At 43.5% G+C, this 17,941-nt stretch overlaps 1 protein-coding gene across 1 annotated transcript in view; it reads left to right on the top strand.

Annotated features, from left to right (window-relative positions):
• LOC140465935 (glycylpeptide N-tetradecanoyltransferase 1-like) overlaps window positions 1–17,941 on the top strand; it is a 77,398-nt gene that overhangs the window by 8,329 nt on the left and 51,128 nt on the right. The window contains exon 2 of the mRNA XM_072561917.1: window positions 15,503–15,605. Within this exon, the coding sequence (XP_072418018.1) occupies window positions 15,503–15,605 (103 nt within the window). The remainder of the gene's footprint in view (window positions 1–15,502; window positions 15,606–17,941) is intronic.

Below are 17,941 nucleotides of genomic sequence, written 5' to 3'. Positions count from 1 at the left end.
CAAGTTAGACAAAGAGTGCCAGTGGACGTGGTCTATTTGGACTTCTCGACAGCTGCGCAGGAGGCTGCTAAGGTAAGAGCCCATGGTGTTAGGACAAAGATATTGGCATGGATAGAGGATTGGCTGACTGGCAGAAGGCTGAGAATAGGGATAAAGGGGTCTTTTTCAGGATGGCAGCCAGTGATGAATGGAGTTCTGCAGGAGTCAGTATTGGGACACAGATATTCATGGTATATGTTAGAAATCTGGACAAAGGAATTGAGGGCATTAAGTTTGCAGATACAGGAAGCGGGGAGATGACAGAAGGACTTGGACAGGCTAGGGGAGTAGGCAGAGCAGTGGCAACTAGGATCCAGTGTGGGAAAGTGTTAGGTTGTGCACTTTGGTAGGAAAGTTAGGGGCATAGATTATTTTCTATACAGGCACAGGCTTTTGAAATCTGAAGCATAAAGGGGCTTGGGAGTCCGACTTCAGGATTCTCTTAAGGTTAGCATACAGGTACAGTTGACTGTCAGGAAGGCAAACACAACATTAACCATTTATTTCAAAAGGGCTAGAATGCAAGAGCAGAAATGTATTGTCAAGGCTGTGTAAACCTCTGGTTAGAGCACTTTTGGAATATTGTGAGCCAGTTTGGGCCCCGTAACCAAGCATGAATGTGCAGTGTTCAAAGAGGGTCCATAGGAGGTTTACAAGAATGATCCTGGTAATGAAGGGCTTGTCATATGAGGAGCGATCTGGGTCTGTACTCTGAGATTAGAATAAGGGAGAATCTCATTGAAACTTGATAGAGTGAACATGAAGAAGAAGTTTGCACTAGTAAGAGATACTAAGACTTGAGGTCACAGCCTCAGAATCAACAGCCTTTCGAATTGAGCTGAGGAGGAATTGCTTCATCCAGGGGGTGGTTAATCTGTGGAACTCATTGCCGCAGAGTGCTGTGGAGGCCAAATTGTCGAGTGTCAAAATCATGAGGGGCATGGATAGGATAAATAGACAAAGTTTCTTCCCTGGGGTGGGGGAGTCCAGAACTTGAGGGCATAGGTTTAGGGTGAGAGGGGCAAGATATAAAAAAAACCTAAGGGGCAACCTTTTCACGCAGAGGGTAGTACGTGTATGGAATGAGCTGCCAGAGGAAGTGGTAGAGGCTAGTACACTTTTACAACATTTAACAGGCATCTGGATGGTATATGAATAGGAAGGGTTTGGGGGGATATGGGCCGGGTGCTGGCAGGTGGGGCTAGATTAGGTTGGGCTATCTGGTCAGCATGGACGAGTTGGACTGAAGAGTCTGTTTCAGTGTTGTACATCTCTGTGACAGAGATGGCTTCTTGATTGGTAAGGGGATCAGGGGTTACAGAGAGAAGGGAGGAGAATGGAGTTGTAAAACCATGATCGAATTGTGGAGCAGACTCAGTGGGCTGAATGGCCTAAATCTGCTCCTACATCTTATGGACCCAGGCCGTAGATAGGTGACATATAGACAGTCAGGGGTGGTTGATAGCGAGGGCATGAATGTGGCTGTCAGCGGTTCCCTTTCTTCCCCATACCAGGTCCCTAGTTGAAGCACTAATTGCCTTTGAACAAAACCCTCTCCTACCACTGCAAGCATGAAAGCAATTCAAACAGGGAGTGATTTTCTGGTTTCTGGAATGCAAAGTCACTGACTGCAACTGGGTGAACACTAACAAAGGTACTTGAGTGGCTCATGAATGCCCACTTAAGGCTCTCAGTTAGCAGTGTGATGGGAAAAGTGTCCACTTGGTTTCCATTAACTTACTCAGAGTACAGTGAGTAAGTTAATGGAGGGGTGGCACGGCGGCTCAGTGCCAACACTGCTGCGTCACAGCACCAGGGACCCAGGTTCAATTCTGGCCACGGGCGACTGTCTGTGTGGAGTTTGCACATTCTTCTCTGCGTGGGTTTCCTCCGAGTGCTCCTGTTTCCTCCCACAATCCAAAGATGTGCAGGTTAGGTGAATTGGCCATGCTAAATTGCCCATAGTGTTAGGAGTGAATATAGGGTAGGGGGAATGGGTCTGGGTGGATACTTTCCGGAGGGTCGGTGTGGACTTGTTGGGCCGAAGGGCCTGTTTCCATACTGTAGGGAATCTAGTCTAATCTAATCTAATCAGTAGGAGAAAGGGAGGACTGCAGATGCCAAAAATCAGAGTCAAAAAGTGTGGTGCTGGAAAAGCACAGCCGCTCAGGCAGCATCCGAGGAGCAGGAGAGTTGAGGTTTTGAGCATAAGCTCTTCATCAGAAATGTTGGGGGGGGGGGGGCATGGTGGTGGGCAAGGGGGCTGAGAGATAAATGGGAGGAGGGTTGGGGCTGGAGGTAAGGTAGCTGGGACTGCGATAGGTAGATGAAGGTGGGAGGTGATGGCGATAGGTCGGAGCGGTGGGTGGAGCAGATAGATGGGAAAGAAAATGGACAGAGGGCATTGCCGAGTTGGAGGATTGGACTGGGGATAAAGTTGAGGTGGGGGGGGAGGGAGAAGCTGAGGAAACCACACGTTGATTCCGTGTGGTTGGAGAGTCCCAAGGCGGAAAATGAGATGTTCTTCCTCCAGGCATCGGGTGGCTAGAATTTGGTGGTGGAGGAGGCCCAGGACTTGCATGTTCTTGGTGAGTGGGAGGGGGTGTCAAAGTGTTCGGCCACTGGGCGGTGGGGTTGTTTAGTGCGTGTCCCAGAGATGTTCTCTGAAACCTCTAGAATATTGAGATATTGTAGGAAACTATTGTCATAAGATTGAAAGCATTGGGAAACTTTATAGTCACCTAGCCCCACAACTTGCTTCGTGGATAGTTGTACGGTAAAAGAAGAAATGTTTTTAAGCATGTAATCAAGGGTAAATTGTGTTTTTCAATTTTGCTAGTTGATCGACACACTGCAGACTGCCTTCCCTGATTGGCTGTACATGATGTTTGTGGCTGGGAATGTTGGAGTTCCTTTATTGGAAAGATGTCTGAGTAACACAGCTATGTGACCCTGGAAAATACACTCTTATTGGCTACACCAACACTCATCTCAGTCCAGCATTGAGGAATACTCACAGCAAGAAAGAATATGGTTTAGCCAGTTTTGTCTGTGCCATCTCTCTGTAAGAACAACTTTGTAAGTTCTAATTAACTGCCTTATCCCTGTTGTGCTGTAAAGAATTTTCTATTTTCTGCCCATTTTTTCCACATACTTTGACCTTACAGACAAGCTTGTCATATGCTATTTTATCATTCCCTGTCCTAATTCTATTTGTCATTTATGTGTGTTCCATTTGTTTATTCCCCAATATTTCTGAGTAATAAAGCACCTTTGTCATTTTGCTGGGTAATTGAAAGGAGGGAGAAAACTAGGAATGACAGACTGTTTAGCCTAACATCAATAAAAGGAAAATACTGCAGCCTATTAGAAAGGATGTGATCACACAACGCTGAGAAAATACCAACAGGCTTACTTAAGAGCATCACTGTTAGTGACGGACCTGTCCATTCTTCACCTTAATATTATGTAGTGACAGGCCTGTCTCCGCCAGTATATAACACAATATTATACAGCCACTGATTTGACCCCACCAGAACTGCAACCCAGAGTTGTACGATGGCAGAGCTGCACCACCGGCAGTACGGTGCCTCAATGTTTTACAGCAATGGTACTGTGAATTCCGTTGCATCATCGTTCCATTAGAGGTTCCTTTTAACTTCAACTATTTAACTTTTCCTTTGACTCAGCAGTCACTATCTCTGAGTCAGATGGTTGTCAGTTGTAGTTCTCCTCTGAAGAGCAGAACACGTATGCCAGGCGGACACATCAGTGGAGTGCTGTTAGTTCACTTTGGCAGTATTCATTCAGTTATTTTTAAGTGATGAATGCATTTAAACTTTGGTAATCCATCCCTCAAAGCCCAGATTACTGACCTCTGTTGGTAACTGGATTTTCCAGTTATGTTTTGCTTTGTGAGTGGCTGTTTTTAGTGATGTACTGAATGGGAACCCACTTTAAGTCCCAATCAATAGTATGAACCTGCCAATTTATGTGGCTGTATAGGTTCTGGAAGTAGGTTTGCTCGCTGAGCTGGAAGGTTCATTTTCAGACGTTTCATCACCATACTATGTAATATCTTCAGTGAGCCTCAGGACAAAGCACTGGTGGTATTTCCTGCTTTATATTTATATGTTTGGGTTTCCTTGGGTTGGTGATGTCATTACCTGTGGTGATGTCATTTCCAGTTCTTTTTCTCAGGGGGTGGTAAATGGGGTCTAGGTCAGTGTGTTTGTTGATAGAGTTCTGGTTGGAATGCCATGCTTCGAGGCATTCTTGTGCATGTCTCTGTTTGGATTGTCCTAGGATGGATATGTTGTCCCAGTCAAAATGGTGTCCTTCCTTATCTGTATGTAAGGATACTAATGAGAGAGAGTCATGTTGTTTTGTGGCTAGTTGATGTTCATTTATCCTGGTGGCTAGTTTTCTGCCTGTTTATCCAATGTAGTGTTTATTACAGTTCTTGCACGGTATGTTGTAGATGTCATTAGTTTTGATTGTTGTCTGTATAGGGCCTTTCAAGTTCATTAGCTGATGTTTTAGTGTGTTGGTGGGTTTATGGGCTACCATGATGCCAAGGGGTCTGAGTAGTCTGGCAGTCATTTCCGAGATGTCTTTGATGTAGGGGAGAGTGGCTCGGGTTTCTGGACATGTTTTGTCTGCTTGTTTGGGCTTGTTGCTTAGAAATCGGTGGACTGTGTTCATTGGGTACCCATTCTTTTTGAATATTCTGATAAGGTGATTTTCCTCTGCTCTATGTAGTTCTTCTGTGCTGCGGTGTGTGGTGGCTCATTGAAATAATGTTCTGGTGCAGGTTTGTTTGTGTATGTTGGGATGATTGCTTCTGTAGTTCAATATTTGGTCTGTATGTGTTGTTTTCCTGTATACAGAGGTTTTGTCCGAAGGCTCACTGAAAATGTCATCTAGTATGGTGATGAAACGTATGAAAATGAACCTCCCAGCTCAGCGAGCAAACCTACATCCAGAACCTCAACCTGAGTTACAAATCTCAAAACTTGCTGTACAGGTTATATGCTTCAGCCCATGTGGACACATGAATTAGGAACTTGAGTAGGATACTGAGCTTCTCGAGCTGGCTACATCTTTCAGGATGATCGTGGCTGATCTGATTGTAACCTCAAATCTACATTCCCACCTAACCCAATTACATTTCAGCACCATTATTATGAGAAGTATCTGCCTCTGACTTAAAAATATTCAAGAACTTTGCTTCCACCACGTTTTCTAGAGGAGTTCCAAAAACTCACTCCTGTCTGAAACAAAAATTTTGCTTCATTTCTGTTTTGAATGAGCACCCCCTAATTTTTTTTCTACAAGTTGTTTAAGATTCTTCCACAAGAAAAAAACATCCTTCATAGATTAGATTAGATTAGATTACTTACAGTGTGGAAACAGGCCCTTCGGCCCAACAAGTCCATACTGCTCCGCCGAAGCGTAACCCACCCATACCCCTACATCTACATCTACCCCTTACCTAACACTACGGGCAATTTAGCATGACCAATTCACCTGACCTGCACATCTTTGGAGTGTGGGAGGAAACCGGAGCACCCGGAGGAAACCCACGCAGACACGTGGAGAACGTGCAAACTCCACACAGTCAGTCGCCTGAGGCGGGAATTGACCCAAATCTCTGGCACTGTGAGGCAGCAGTGCTAACCACTGTGCCACCGTGCCGCCCAACATCTCAACATCCTCTCAACATCTACCCTGTCAAGACCCCTTAGGAGTTTTTGCCTCATTTATGTCAACTTTCTAAATTTCCCTGGGACGGGAAAGGTTCCAGTGGATTGGAGAATGGCTAATATAACACCCTTATTCAAAAAGGGAGGGAGGCAAAATGTGGGAAATTACAGACCAGTAGTTTAACATCTGTTGTTGGGACAGTGCTGGAATCAATTATCAAGAAAGCAATATCAGGACATTTGGAAAGTCAAAATGCTATCCATCAGAATCAGTATGGTTTTACGAAGGTCAAATTATGTTTGACTAATTTGCTAGAGTTCATTGAAGATGTAACAGGCAAGGTGGATAATGGGGATAATTTATTTATTTGTAATTTATCTGGACTTCTGGAAGGCATTTGATAAGGTGCTGCATAAAAGGTTAACAAGGTTCGATTATATGGGATTAGGGATAATTTATTAGCATGGACGGATGACTGGCAGGTGGACAGAAGACCGAGCTGGGATAAATGTTTTTTTTCTGAATGGCAAGATGTAATTAGTGGAGTGCCACAGAGTTTGGTCCTTGGATCCTTGCTATTTTCAATCTACAACATGGATAGGAATCATAGAATCCCTACCGTGTGGAAACCGGCCATTAGGCCCAACAGGTCCACACCGACCCTCTGAAGAGTAACCCATCCGGACCCATTCCCCTACTACTCTACATTTACCCTTAACTAATGACTCTAACCAACCCATCCCTGAACACTGTGGGCAGTTTAGCATGGCCAATTCACTTAACTTGTACATTTTTGTACTGTGGGAAGAAACTGGCGCACCTGGAGGAAACCCACGCAAACATTGGGAGAATGTGCAAACTCCACACACAGTCGCCTGAGGCTGGAATTGAACACTGGTCCCTGGCACTGTGAAGCAGCAGTGCTAACCACTGAGCCACCATGGGTTCTATAGTCAAATTTGTGAATGAGACAAAAACAGGAAGAGTGATAAATTGCAATGAGGAAATAAGAACTTTACAAATGAATATAGGTAGGTTAGGAGAGTGGGCCAAAATGTGGTAGATGGAGTTTAATGTGGTTAAGTTTGACATCTTGCATTTGAGATGAGAAAATGGGAAGGTGACCTGTTGTCTTAATGGGGAGAGACTTTGGGGTGCTCCAGTGCAGAGGGATGAAGGTGTACTCGTTTATGGGTCACAGAAAACTAGCATGCAGGTACAGCAGATAATAAAGAAAGTAAGTGGAATATTGGCTTTTGTAGCTAAAGAACAGAATATAAAGGTAAGGAAGTATTGTTGCAATTATACAAAGTATTGGTGAGACTGCACCTGGAATATTGTGCAGTTTTGGTCCCCTTATTTGAGCAAAGATGTAATGGTAGTTCAGAGGAGGTTCATTAGATTGAGCCCAGACATGAGGGGTTTGTTGGATGAAGAGATTGAACAGTTTAGGCCAAGGCTTCCTGGAATTTAGAAGAATGAAGGGTGTTCAAATTGAGTTTTTTAAGATGATAAAAGGTATGGATAAAATAGACGTGGAACGGATATTTCCTCTTGTGGAGCATTCTAAGATGAGTGGTCAAAGTCTTAGGATAAGGTGTAGCAAATTTAAAACAGTTGAGGAAATACTCCTTCTCCCAAAGGGTTGTAAATTTGCTCCAGTTAAGGTACTGTGGATGCTGGGACAGGGAATAAATTTGAGGAGTTAAACAGATTTTTGATTGGTAATGGGATGAAGGGATATGAAGAGAAGGCAGGAATATGGGGGTGAGGAGTATATCAGTAATGATCGAATGGTGGAGCAGTCAGGATGGGCCAAATTGTCCTAACTCTGCTCCTATAACTTATGAACGTTTCCTCCTCTAACCTCTATTGCAAGCCTAGCTTCTCCAAGCTTTCCTCAATAGACAACCCCAGTTCCAATTTTTTTTTTGTCTTTTCTGCCTGAAGCTCACCCTTCCTTAAGTAAAGTTGTTTAGACTTCAGTCAAGATTAGAATAGTCCTGGAAATGCACTGCAGGTCAGTCAGCATCCGAGGAGCAGGAAAATCGACATTTCGGGCAAAAGCCCTTCATCAGGAATTCTGGTCTACTTACAGGCCAATTCACCCAACCAGTCCATGCTTTAATTTAGAGTAGATTAGATTCCCTAAATGTGGAAACAAGCCCTTTGGCCCAACCAGTCCACACCAACCCTCTGGAGAGTAACCCACCCAGACCCACGTCCCTCTGACTAATGCACCTAACACTATGGGCAATTTAGTTACACTTGGCAAGCTACAAAAAAGGACAATCATGCAGTTTCGGTGATGTTGATTGAGGATAAGTTTCGGGCAGGACACGGGAGATAATTCTGCGGTTCTTCCTCACGATAGTGCTGGGGAGTCTTTTATGTCCATCTGTGTAGGCAGATGGAGTCCCAAACATCACAAATGTGGCATCTCCAGCTGATTTGACTGCTGTGTTTAAATCCTGGAGTGGGACTTGATTCTGGAACCCCATGACTCAGGTGTGAGTGGCTCTAACTGAGCTAGGATTGACAGTATTTCTGAGATGTCATTTCTGTTATTTCACATTGAATAAAAGTGTCCACTTTGTATTTCAATAGACTTTCAGTAAACTCAGAGCATTTCAGCAGTTTAAACTGTGTTTCCTGAATGAACATTGCAGGATGTGTCTGTGTTCTGGAATTGTCTGCAAATTGAACACAATACTGATATTATGTGGTGCTGTCTGTTGGTAGGCTGTCCAGGCAGTTCTAATGGGCAGAATGTGTTCTAGCTGTCTTCTGCTATTGTGCTGTCCCTACCATGTGATGGACCATATTTTTTTTCTGTACAAATACTGGTGAATTAGTGATCCCTCGCTCCATGGAATGCTAATGTGCTTTACCTCCTAACTGATAATACGTAAGTAGTGTTGGGGCAAATTAGTATCTCTTAATTTGGTACCTAGACATTTGACTCAGTTTGTGTTTTCTGTTCAGTAATTTCAAAGAAGAAACTGGTTAAGTGGCTGCAGAGGCTGTTCAATACATTTCACGATAGTTTACCATAGTAACTGCTATAGGGTTATTTTATAATATCCACTGCTGTTGTACAGTTGACTGAGGATGAGCTGTTTTACCACAGTCTGGCACCAGCAGTGAACATGGGTGTTTTACTACAATATCACTGCTTCATGAATCTTGTTATATGAACTTTGCAAATATCTGGAAATGATTCCACAAACGGTAGATGAATGAATATTTAGTGTTTAGAGAAGTGGTGAGTGATAAGATAGACAGCTACTGAACTTCCTGTCCTTCAATTAGTGCCTTGCAATCTATTCTGCTTGTCTTTACTCAAATCGTAGAATCTCAACAGTGTGGAAGCAGGCCACTTAGACTCTTGGAGTGCACCCCAACCCTCCAAAGAGTATCCCACCCAGACCACCACCCCCCCAACTCTATAACCCTGCCAGTCCAATAGTTAATCCAGCTAGCCTGTACATTCCCTGGACTGTATGGGCAATCTATCTAACTTGCACATTTTTGGACTAGGAGAAGAAACCGGAGCACCTGGAGGAAACCTATGCAGACATGGGGAGAAATGTGCACACTCCACACAGACAGTCACCCCATGGTGGAATCAAACCCAGGACCCTGGCATGTGAGGCAGCAGTCCTAACCACTCTGCATCTGTGCTGCCCAAATATCTATAGTGTTCATTTGTCTCAACCTTTTGGATTTCTAAATCTCCCTTCTTCTTTTGCCTCTCTGTTAGTTTAAGTCAGACTCACAACTTCCATCATATGATCTGCAAAAACACTGATTCAAGTTAAGTGGAGCTTGTCTCAGTGGAACAGCTTACTCCATTAGTCTCTGAATACTGGTGTCAGCGACCCATGAGCTAAAACCTTGCCTTCTCTCCCCATTTTTTCGACTATATGTTTAATTGTATAAGCTGATTGATGCATGACTCGAGTTAGAACCTAGCGATGGTTATCTTTTCCAGTTCTGAATTTAAATTTGGTCCCTAACTGCTCAATATTCTCAGCAAAACATTACTTCTGTTCTTCCCAGTACTAGATATGTTTAGGTTCACACATGGACTGAAGCAATGGATCCTCACACAATGCATCCTGAGAAAATATCCTTACACCTGGTCCCAGGCAGGCAGCCCAACTTTTGAAACTTCTGTTCAGGGCTGCTGAGAACAGTGTCTATTCCCTGACTAAACTGAATTGATAGGCGTATGGTGTGTTTGCTTTTATTAGCAGGGGGATTGAGTTTAAGAGCTGCGAGGTTATGCTGCAGCTCCACAGAGCCCCGGTTAGACCACACGAGGAATATTGTGTTCAGTTCTGGTTGTCTCATTATAGGAAGGATGTGGGAGCTTAGAGAGGGTGCAGATGAGATTTACCAGGGTGCTGCCTGGAATGGAGGGCATGTCTTATGAAGAGAGGTTGAGGCCACTCAAGCTTTTCTTATTGGAGCAAAGAAGGGTGAGAAGCGACTTGTACAAGAGGATGAGAGGCATAGAGCAAACAGTCAGAGATGTTTTCCCAGGACAAAAATGGCTACTCCAAGAGGGCATAATTTTAAGGTGATTGGAGGAAGGTTTAGGGGAAATGTGAGAGGTTGGTTCTTTACACACAGAGTGGTGGGTGCATGGAATGCACTGCCAGCGGTGGTATTAGAGTCAGATACATTAAGGGCATTTGCGCGATTCTCGGATTTGCACAAGGGTGATAGCAAAATGAAGGGTATGTAGGTTGTTTTGATCTTAGAGTAGGATAAAAGGTTGGCACAACATCAAAGGGGTCTAGTACTTTCCGTATTTCTTTTCCCTTTCCCCATTTGAATGGTATCCTGTACTATGGTTGGTTTTCTCATTTATCTGGCAGTCCTTGAGCTCTGCCTGTGGGTCCAAATCATGTGCTGTGAGGGTCTTGCATTACTACAAGCCCATATCTGCCTGACTTGCGGTCAGACCCTCCCATCTCTGACCAATTTCCAAGTCTAAAGTTCTAATTAACCCAAGGAGTGTGATTGCCTTCTGGAGTGAAGTGAGCTAGTGACTCTCCTATTTCATGCCCTGCAATGTTTGTTGTTTGGTCTACACCTCAGCGACCAGGAGCTGAAATTGCTCACACCGCAGACACTTCTGGCTGATATAGTTCTGCAGTGCATTCCGCAAGCTGCTTAATGTTGCAGTCATGGTACACAACAACCTTATCAGGCCTACCTAACACCATTTATTTGGTCACTTAACCAATTGCCAATTTAGTGAAGGAAAGTAAGGCTTGGGGCATAAAGAAGTGGGCACTGATCAGTTGAAGAGCAGCACCTTCTTCACTCACTGTACTATATTTGCACTTCAATTTCATTGCCAGTTTAGCACTCAGTTCAGTAAGCATTCTGTTCCTGGACAACTCTGCTTCCCACTGTAAATTGACAGTTACACATTGAGAAAACAATATCAAAACTTCTATTTTTCCCCCATCTTACTGTCTCTGCATTTTTAACCTCTGCTTTTAAACTCTGTCTTAAGAAACTAGCACTTTAAACTGGAAACATGGTCTGAATATTTGCAGATTCTCACTTTATTTATGCTGAATTAAGTTTCATTTATGTCAAAATAAGCCTCATTTCCTAATGGTGCTGTTTCTTGGCACCCTAATTGTCTATTCGTGCTTGAGCTGAGGTATTGTGTTTTAACTATCAACAGTGGTGATGGGATGACAGCATCTCTGTCTCATTTTGCCTGATCCCTGCTAAAAGATTGCAAGGCAATAATCTGGAGTTCGGAAATGGGGGACACGGAGGCTGATTGTGTGTCCAGTTCCATACCATCTGAGATCAGCTTACTTGGCACAGATTTCCCAGGGTGGTGCGGGTCACTTTTGCTTTGCAGTTACCAGCTGCTGCAATGAAGAACACACAATGTTCTGTTCCAGTCCAGCTTCAGGATCTTAACTCCAGAGTTTGTCCAACACATTTGGTGTCATTCTAGAGTAAAACTATTCTGAAGCTTCTAGTAGTGCAGTTTATGTGTGAACTAGCACGCACTGTGCTTGAGTAATAATTCACCCATGGCAGATGGTCAGTTTTTCATGGGTGGACTATTGGAGTGAGACAAATAAAGAAAGTGGACTGATGAACCCAAATCATTTAAATCCATTGGCAGGTTACTGCTTACCCTTTATTGAAGTCAAGAGTGTGGTGCTCGAAAAGCACAGCAGGTCAGGCAGCATCTGAGGAGCAGGAACATCAGTGTTTCGGGCATAAGCCCTTTCATCGGAGTTTGATCTCCAGCATCTGCAATCCTCACCTTCTCCAAGTCAATGTGTTTGTTGATAGAGTTCCAGTTGGAATGCCATGCTTGTGGAAATTCTTGTGCCTGTCTCTGGCTTGTCCTAGGATGGTCTTTGTCCCAGTCAAAGTGGTGTCTTTCCTCATTCGTATATAAAAGTACTAATGAGAGTGGGTCATGTCTTATTGTGGCTAGTTGTTGTTTATGTATCCTGGTGGCTTGTTTGTCCAATGTAGTGTTTGTTACAGTCCTTGCACGGTATTTTGTAGATGATATTAGTTTTGCTTGTTGTCTGTATAGGGCCTTTCAAGTTCATTAGCTGCTGTTTTAGTGGGTTGGTGGGTTTGTGGGCTACCATGATGCCAAGGGGTTGAAGTAGTCTGGCAGTCATTTCCGAGATGTCTTTGATGTAGGGGAGAGTGGCTGGGGTTTCTGGACATGTTTTGTCTACTTGTTTGGGTCTGTTGCTGAGAAATCGATGGACTGTGTTCATTGGGTACCCATTCTTCTTGAATACCCTTTATAGGTGATTTTCCTCTGTGCTACTGATGGATCACTGAAATAACGTTCTGATGCATCTTCATTTGTGGGTGTTGGGATGATTGCTTCTGTAGTTCAATATTTGATTCATATGTGTTGTTTTCCTGTAGACGCAGTTTTGACGTTCCCCACTGGCTGTTCGCTCTACTGTGACAGCTAGGAATGGCAGTTTGTTGTTGTTTTCCTACTCTTTAGTGAATTTTATGCCAGTAAGAATATTATTGATGGTCTTGAACGCTTCATTTCATTTACTGATGACAAAGGTGTCATCCACGTAGCGGACCCAAAGTTTGGATTGGATGGTCAGCAGAGCTGTTTTTTCGAGTCTCTGCATTAGTGCCTCTGCTAAGAACCCTGATATTGGAGATCCCATGGGTGTAGGTTTTGTTGTTGAAGGTGAAGTGAGTGGTAAGGCGTAGGTCCACTAACTTGACGATATTATCTTTGCTGGTGAGGTTGGTGATGTTTGGTGTATGTGTCTTTGGTTCTTCTGACAGTATACTCAGTGCTTCCTTGGCCAGTTGATGTTGATGGATGTGGGCAAGGCTGTTACATCACAGGAGACTATTATTTCATCCTCTTCTATCTTGGTGTCTTTGATCCTCAGGAATTCTTGGGTAGAGTGGCGTGAGTCTTCTACTAAATATTTTAGTCTTTGGTGTAGCCCCCTTGGCCAGTCTGTAAGTTGGTGTTCCAGGTTAGTGAGACTATGGGCCTGAGGGGGGCTCCTGGTTTGTGAATTTTGGGTAATCCATAGAAGCGTGGTGTGTTGGGTCCGTCTGGTTTCATTTTTTTTGGAAGTCGGTCTTAATTATTTCTCCAGATTTCTGAAGTGTTTTGAGTAGGGCTGTGATTTGGTTCTCTGGTTGTGGGGTTGAGTCTGTCACCACTTGTTGGTAAGTGTTGGTATCTGCAAGTAGTGCATTTGCTTTCTCAATGTCGTCGTTTTGATTTCAAATGCCTGTCAAACGTCCTTTGTCCGCAGGTAGGATAACAATGTTTTTATCTTTTTTTAGTCTGTCTAGTGCTTTCCTTTCTTGTATATTGAGTGTTTCCTTCCTTTTTCCTGCTTTAATGTTGGTGCAACTGTCTGTCTGATGGTTTGCTGGATTTCTTCTGTGAGTTGGTTGTCTTTCAGTGTTGAAGTTGGCTAACGTAGTGCCACTGTTTAAGAAAGGTGGTAAGGAGAAACTAGGGAACGATAGACCGATGAGCTTGACATCGGTATTGGGCAAGTTGTTGGAGGGAATCCTGAGGGACAGGATTTACATGTATTTGGAAAAACAAGGACTGTTTAGGGATAGTTAGCATGGCTTTCTGTGTGGCAAATCATGTCTCACTAATTTGATTGAGTTTTTTGAAGAAGTAACAAAGGGGATTAATAGGGGCAGAACGATGGACATGATCTACATGGACTTCACTAAGGCGTTCAACTAGGTATCTCATGGTAGACTTGTTAGCAAGGTTAGATCACGTGGAATGCAGAGAGAATTAGCCATTTGGACTTGCTCAAAGGTAGAGGACAAAGGGTGCTGGTGGAGAGTTGTCTTTTTGACTGGATACCTGTGACCACTGGTGTGCCACAAGGATCATTGCTGCGTCCATTGCTTTTATTCATTGATATTAATGAATTGGATGTGAACATAGGAGGTGTAGTTAGTAAGTTTGCAGATGACGCATAAATTGGAGATGTGGTGGACATCCAAGAGGGCTACCTCAGAGTACAACGGTATCTTGGTCAGATGGGCCAGTGGGCTGAGGAGTGGCAGATGGAGTTTAATTTGGATAAATGTGAAAGTTTGGAAAGACAAATCAAGGCAGGAGTTACACACCTTAATGGTAAGGTCCTGGGGAGTGTTGCTGAACAAAAAGACCTTGGAGTGCAGGTTCATAATTCATAGTAGTAGGTAGATAGGACAGTGAAGAAGGCGTTTGGTATGCTTTCCTTCATTGGTCAATGCATTGAGTATAGGGGTTGGGAGGTCATGTTGTGGTTGAACAGCACATTGGTTCAGCCACTTTCGCGATATTGTCTGCAATTCTGGTCTCCTTGCTATAGGAAGGATGTTGTGGAACTTGAAAAGGTTCAGAAAAGATTTACAAGGATTTTGCCAGGGTTGGAGAGTTTGAGCTGTCAAAGAGAGGCTGAATTGGCTGGAGCTGTTTTTCCTGGAGTGTCAGAGGCTGAGGGGTGACCTTATAGAGGTTTATAAAATCATGAGGGGCGTCGATAGGGTAAATAGACAATGTCTTTTCCCTGGCCTGGAGGAGTCCAGAACTAGAGGGCAGAGATTTAGGGTGAGAGGGGAAAGATTTAAAAGAGACCTCAGGGGCAACGTTTTCTTGCAGAGGGTGGTGTGTGCATTGAATGAGCTGCTAGTGGAAGTAGTGGAGGCTGGTAAAATTGCGACATTTAACAGACATTTGTATGGGTATATGAATAGGAAGGGTTTAGAGGGACATGGGCTAAGTGCTGGCAAATGGGACAAGATTATTTTTGGATATCTGGGAGGGATGGAGAAGTTGGATCGAAACCTCTGTTTCCACGCTGTACCTCTCTATGACCAATGTGACTTCTTCATGAACTTCCTGTAATGTCATCGTCATCTGATTTGGTAAAATTGTATCACATTACGTATTTTTTTCTTTCAGTATAAATGCTCTTGAGTTTTATATTGGAAAATTAGAAAATATTGCCAAAACTTCTAACAATACTTTGTTAATTATGTTTGTCAGTATTTGGTAGCAGTGCACCAATGTTATCAGGAATCCTGATTGAAAGTTTGAAAGTATTTTTCTGTTCCCAGTTGTGCTGTGTGTCTAACCAGTCAGGCTGGAGGATTCTTTCACTAAAACCTTGACTTTCCAGTTGTTCCATTTTTCTCAGGTCAAAATTTTCAAATTGGTTTTCTTTTAAAACAGTAAGAGTCCAGGGGATGAACTGGGAGCAAAGAAGAAGAAAAAGAAACCAAAACGGAAGAAGGAGAAGGGTGGAGGGAAGCTAGACTCGGACGATCCATCTAAGGTATGGTTCAGATGTTCTGTACCATCCAGCAATCTTGATGCTGCAGACAGCCATTTATCTCCATGTATTAAAGTGTAAGCTTAACAATTTTGAAAGGCATCTGCATGTTTCTTGTGATTTGATCTTTTTCTATACAAGTAAGATTCTTTCATGCAGCTGACTATGTATTAGATACATGGGATGGCAGGTTAAGTGCAGCTGAGCAGATAAAAGCAAGTATGTTATTCAGTCAAATATTGAGTTTAATCACAGCTATGATGAAGGGCTTTTGGTGCCATAAAACATGGAAGCACAAGTCATCTATTCAACCAATCAAGTCTGCTCTGCCATTCAGTGAGATTGTGGCTGATCTGATACTCCTCCACTCCGTTCTCCTGCCTTATTCCCGTAATCCTTGATTCTGTGACTAATGAAAAAAATCTGTCTGAATTTGTTTTGAGTTTACCTCATGGCCCAGCCTTACTGCCATCTGAGAGAGAAAAAATGTTTCCTCATCTCTCTCTTAAGTGGAGAACTCCTTACTCTGAGATATGCTTTCTGGTTCTAGACTCTGCAACCAGGGATAAGAGCCTCTCAGTATCTACTGTCAAGTCTCCTCAGAATCATACATGATTCATAAGGTCTTCTGACATTCATCTAAAACTCCAGAAGAATACAGGCCCAAACTACTCAACCTCTCCTCCTAAGAAAACCTCTCCATACCTGGAACCAACCTAATGAACATTCCCTGGACTGCCTTCAATGTCTTCTGCTGTAAGGGGACCTAACTGTTCACAGTATTCCAGTTGTGATCTGTATAGTTTTAGCAAGACCTTGTTAATTTTAGAAATGTAGAAAAAATGCTAGGGAAACTCAGCAGGTTTGGCAGCACCAAGGGAGAGAGAAACAAAATTAAAGTTCAGATGCCACGATTCCTCTTGAACTGAAAGGAGCTGGAAAATAATGTTTTTTGTACCACTAACAGGGGTGGGGTTAGGGGGGAGGGGAGGGGAGAGGAGAGGGGTCAAGTGAAACAGAAGGTGAGAGTACCCAGAAGAAAACACAGAGGTAGTATAGGAGGTATAGTTAAGTGAAGGAAGTGTGAATATGAAATGGAGAAATGCACCAGCTCTGCTGAGACAAAGTCAACAAGGCACAAACAAAACATAACTGGAGTGGGAGCAGTGGGCTATAATCAAGGTGCTGGACAGCAGTCATTGAATCAATACAGCACGGAAACAGATCATTCGGTCCAACCAACTGAACATAATTCCCATCTTAACTATTAATTCCACATAAAGAGATCACAGTTCAGACGGCCATGAAAGGGGGACAGTATAATTACTTTAATCAATCTGCTATGTGTCACACACCCCAGGGTTTAGGACTTGAACCCAGATTTTCTGATCCAGACATACATACACTACCAGTGGGGATCAGTTTAGCTCAGTTGGCTGGACAGTTGTTTGCAAAGTGTTTGATGCCAGCAGCGTGGATTCAAACCCACACTGGCTGAGGTTACCATAAACAAAAACAAAAATTGCTGGGAAAGCTCAGGAGGTCTGGCAGCATCTGCAGAGAGAAATCCGAGCCAGTGCCCCAAGGAGTTAACAGTTTTGAGGAGTGGCCATTGGACCCAAAACGTTAACTCTGACCTCATTTCACAGACACTGCCACACCCACTGAGCACTCCCACCATCCCAGCAACCCCTGTCCTTGTTTTTGTTTGCGATTGACAGCATCTGCAGTTCTTTTGGTTTTTACTGAGGTTACCATGAAGGACTCCTCTTCTGAAGCTCTTCCCCTTGCCTCAAGGTGGTGGCCCTCAGGTTAAATCACTATCTGTAGTCTCTCTGTAATAAGAGAGCCATCCAATGGTATCATTCTCTAAAGTTGTTAAACTCAACTTAAGTCCTCAAGCTTCTGAAATACCTAAGCAGAAAATGAAATGTTACTCCTCCGGCTTGCATTGAGCTTTGTTGAGCATGCCCAGAAAATGCTAGTATGGAACCACATCGGTTCGTTGAAACAGCAAGTGACTGGTCGTTCGGGTCATTCTTACAGCCTACACAGAGGTGTTCCACAAAGCGGTCACTCAATCCATATTTCTTCTTTTCACTATAAAAGAGACTGCATTGAGTAATGAATACAATGGACTAGATTGGAAGAAGTGTAAGACAAATTATTGCTTCACCTGGAAGGTGTTTTGGGACACTGGACAGTGAAGTGATGAAAGAGCAAGTGTTACATCTTCTGAATTGCATAGGAAGGTGGGGTTGAGCGGAGATGGTGAATGGAGAGGTTGAGCATGTCATAGAGTCATACACCACAGAGACAGACCCTTTGTTCCAACTCAT

Source organism: Chiloscyllium punctatum, chromosome 42 (assembly GCF_047496795.1).
Source record: "Chiloscyllium punctatum isolate Juve2018m chromosome 42, sChiPun1.3, whole genome shotgun sequence".
NCBI lineage: Eukaryota > Metazoa > Chordata > Chondrichthyes > Orectolobiformes > Hemiscylliidae > Chiloscyllium > Chiloscyllium punctatum.
Note: the sequence above shows the minus strand (reverse complement) of the source record. Positions and strands in the feature narration are given on the sequence as shown.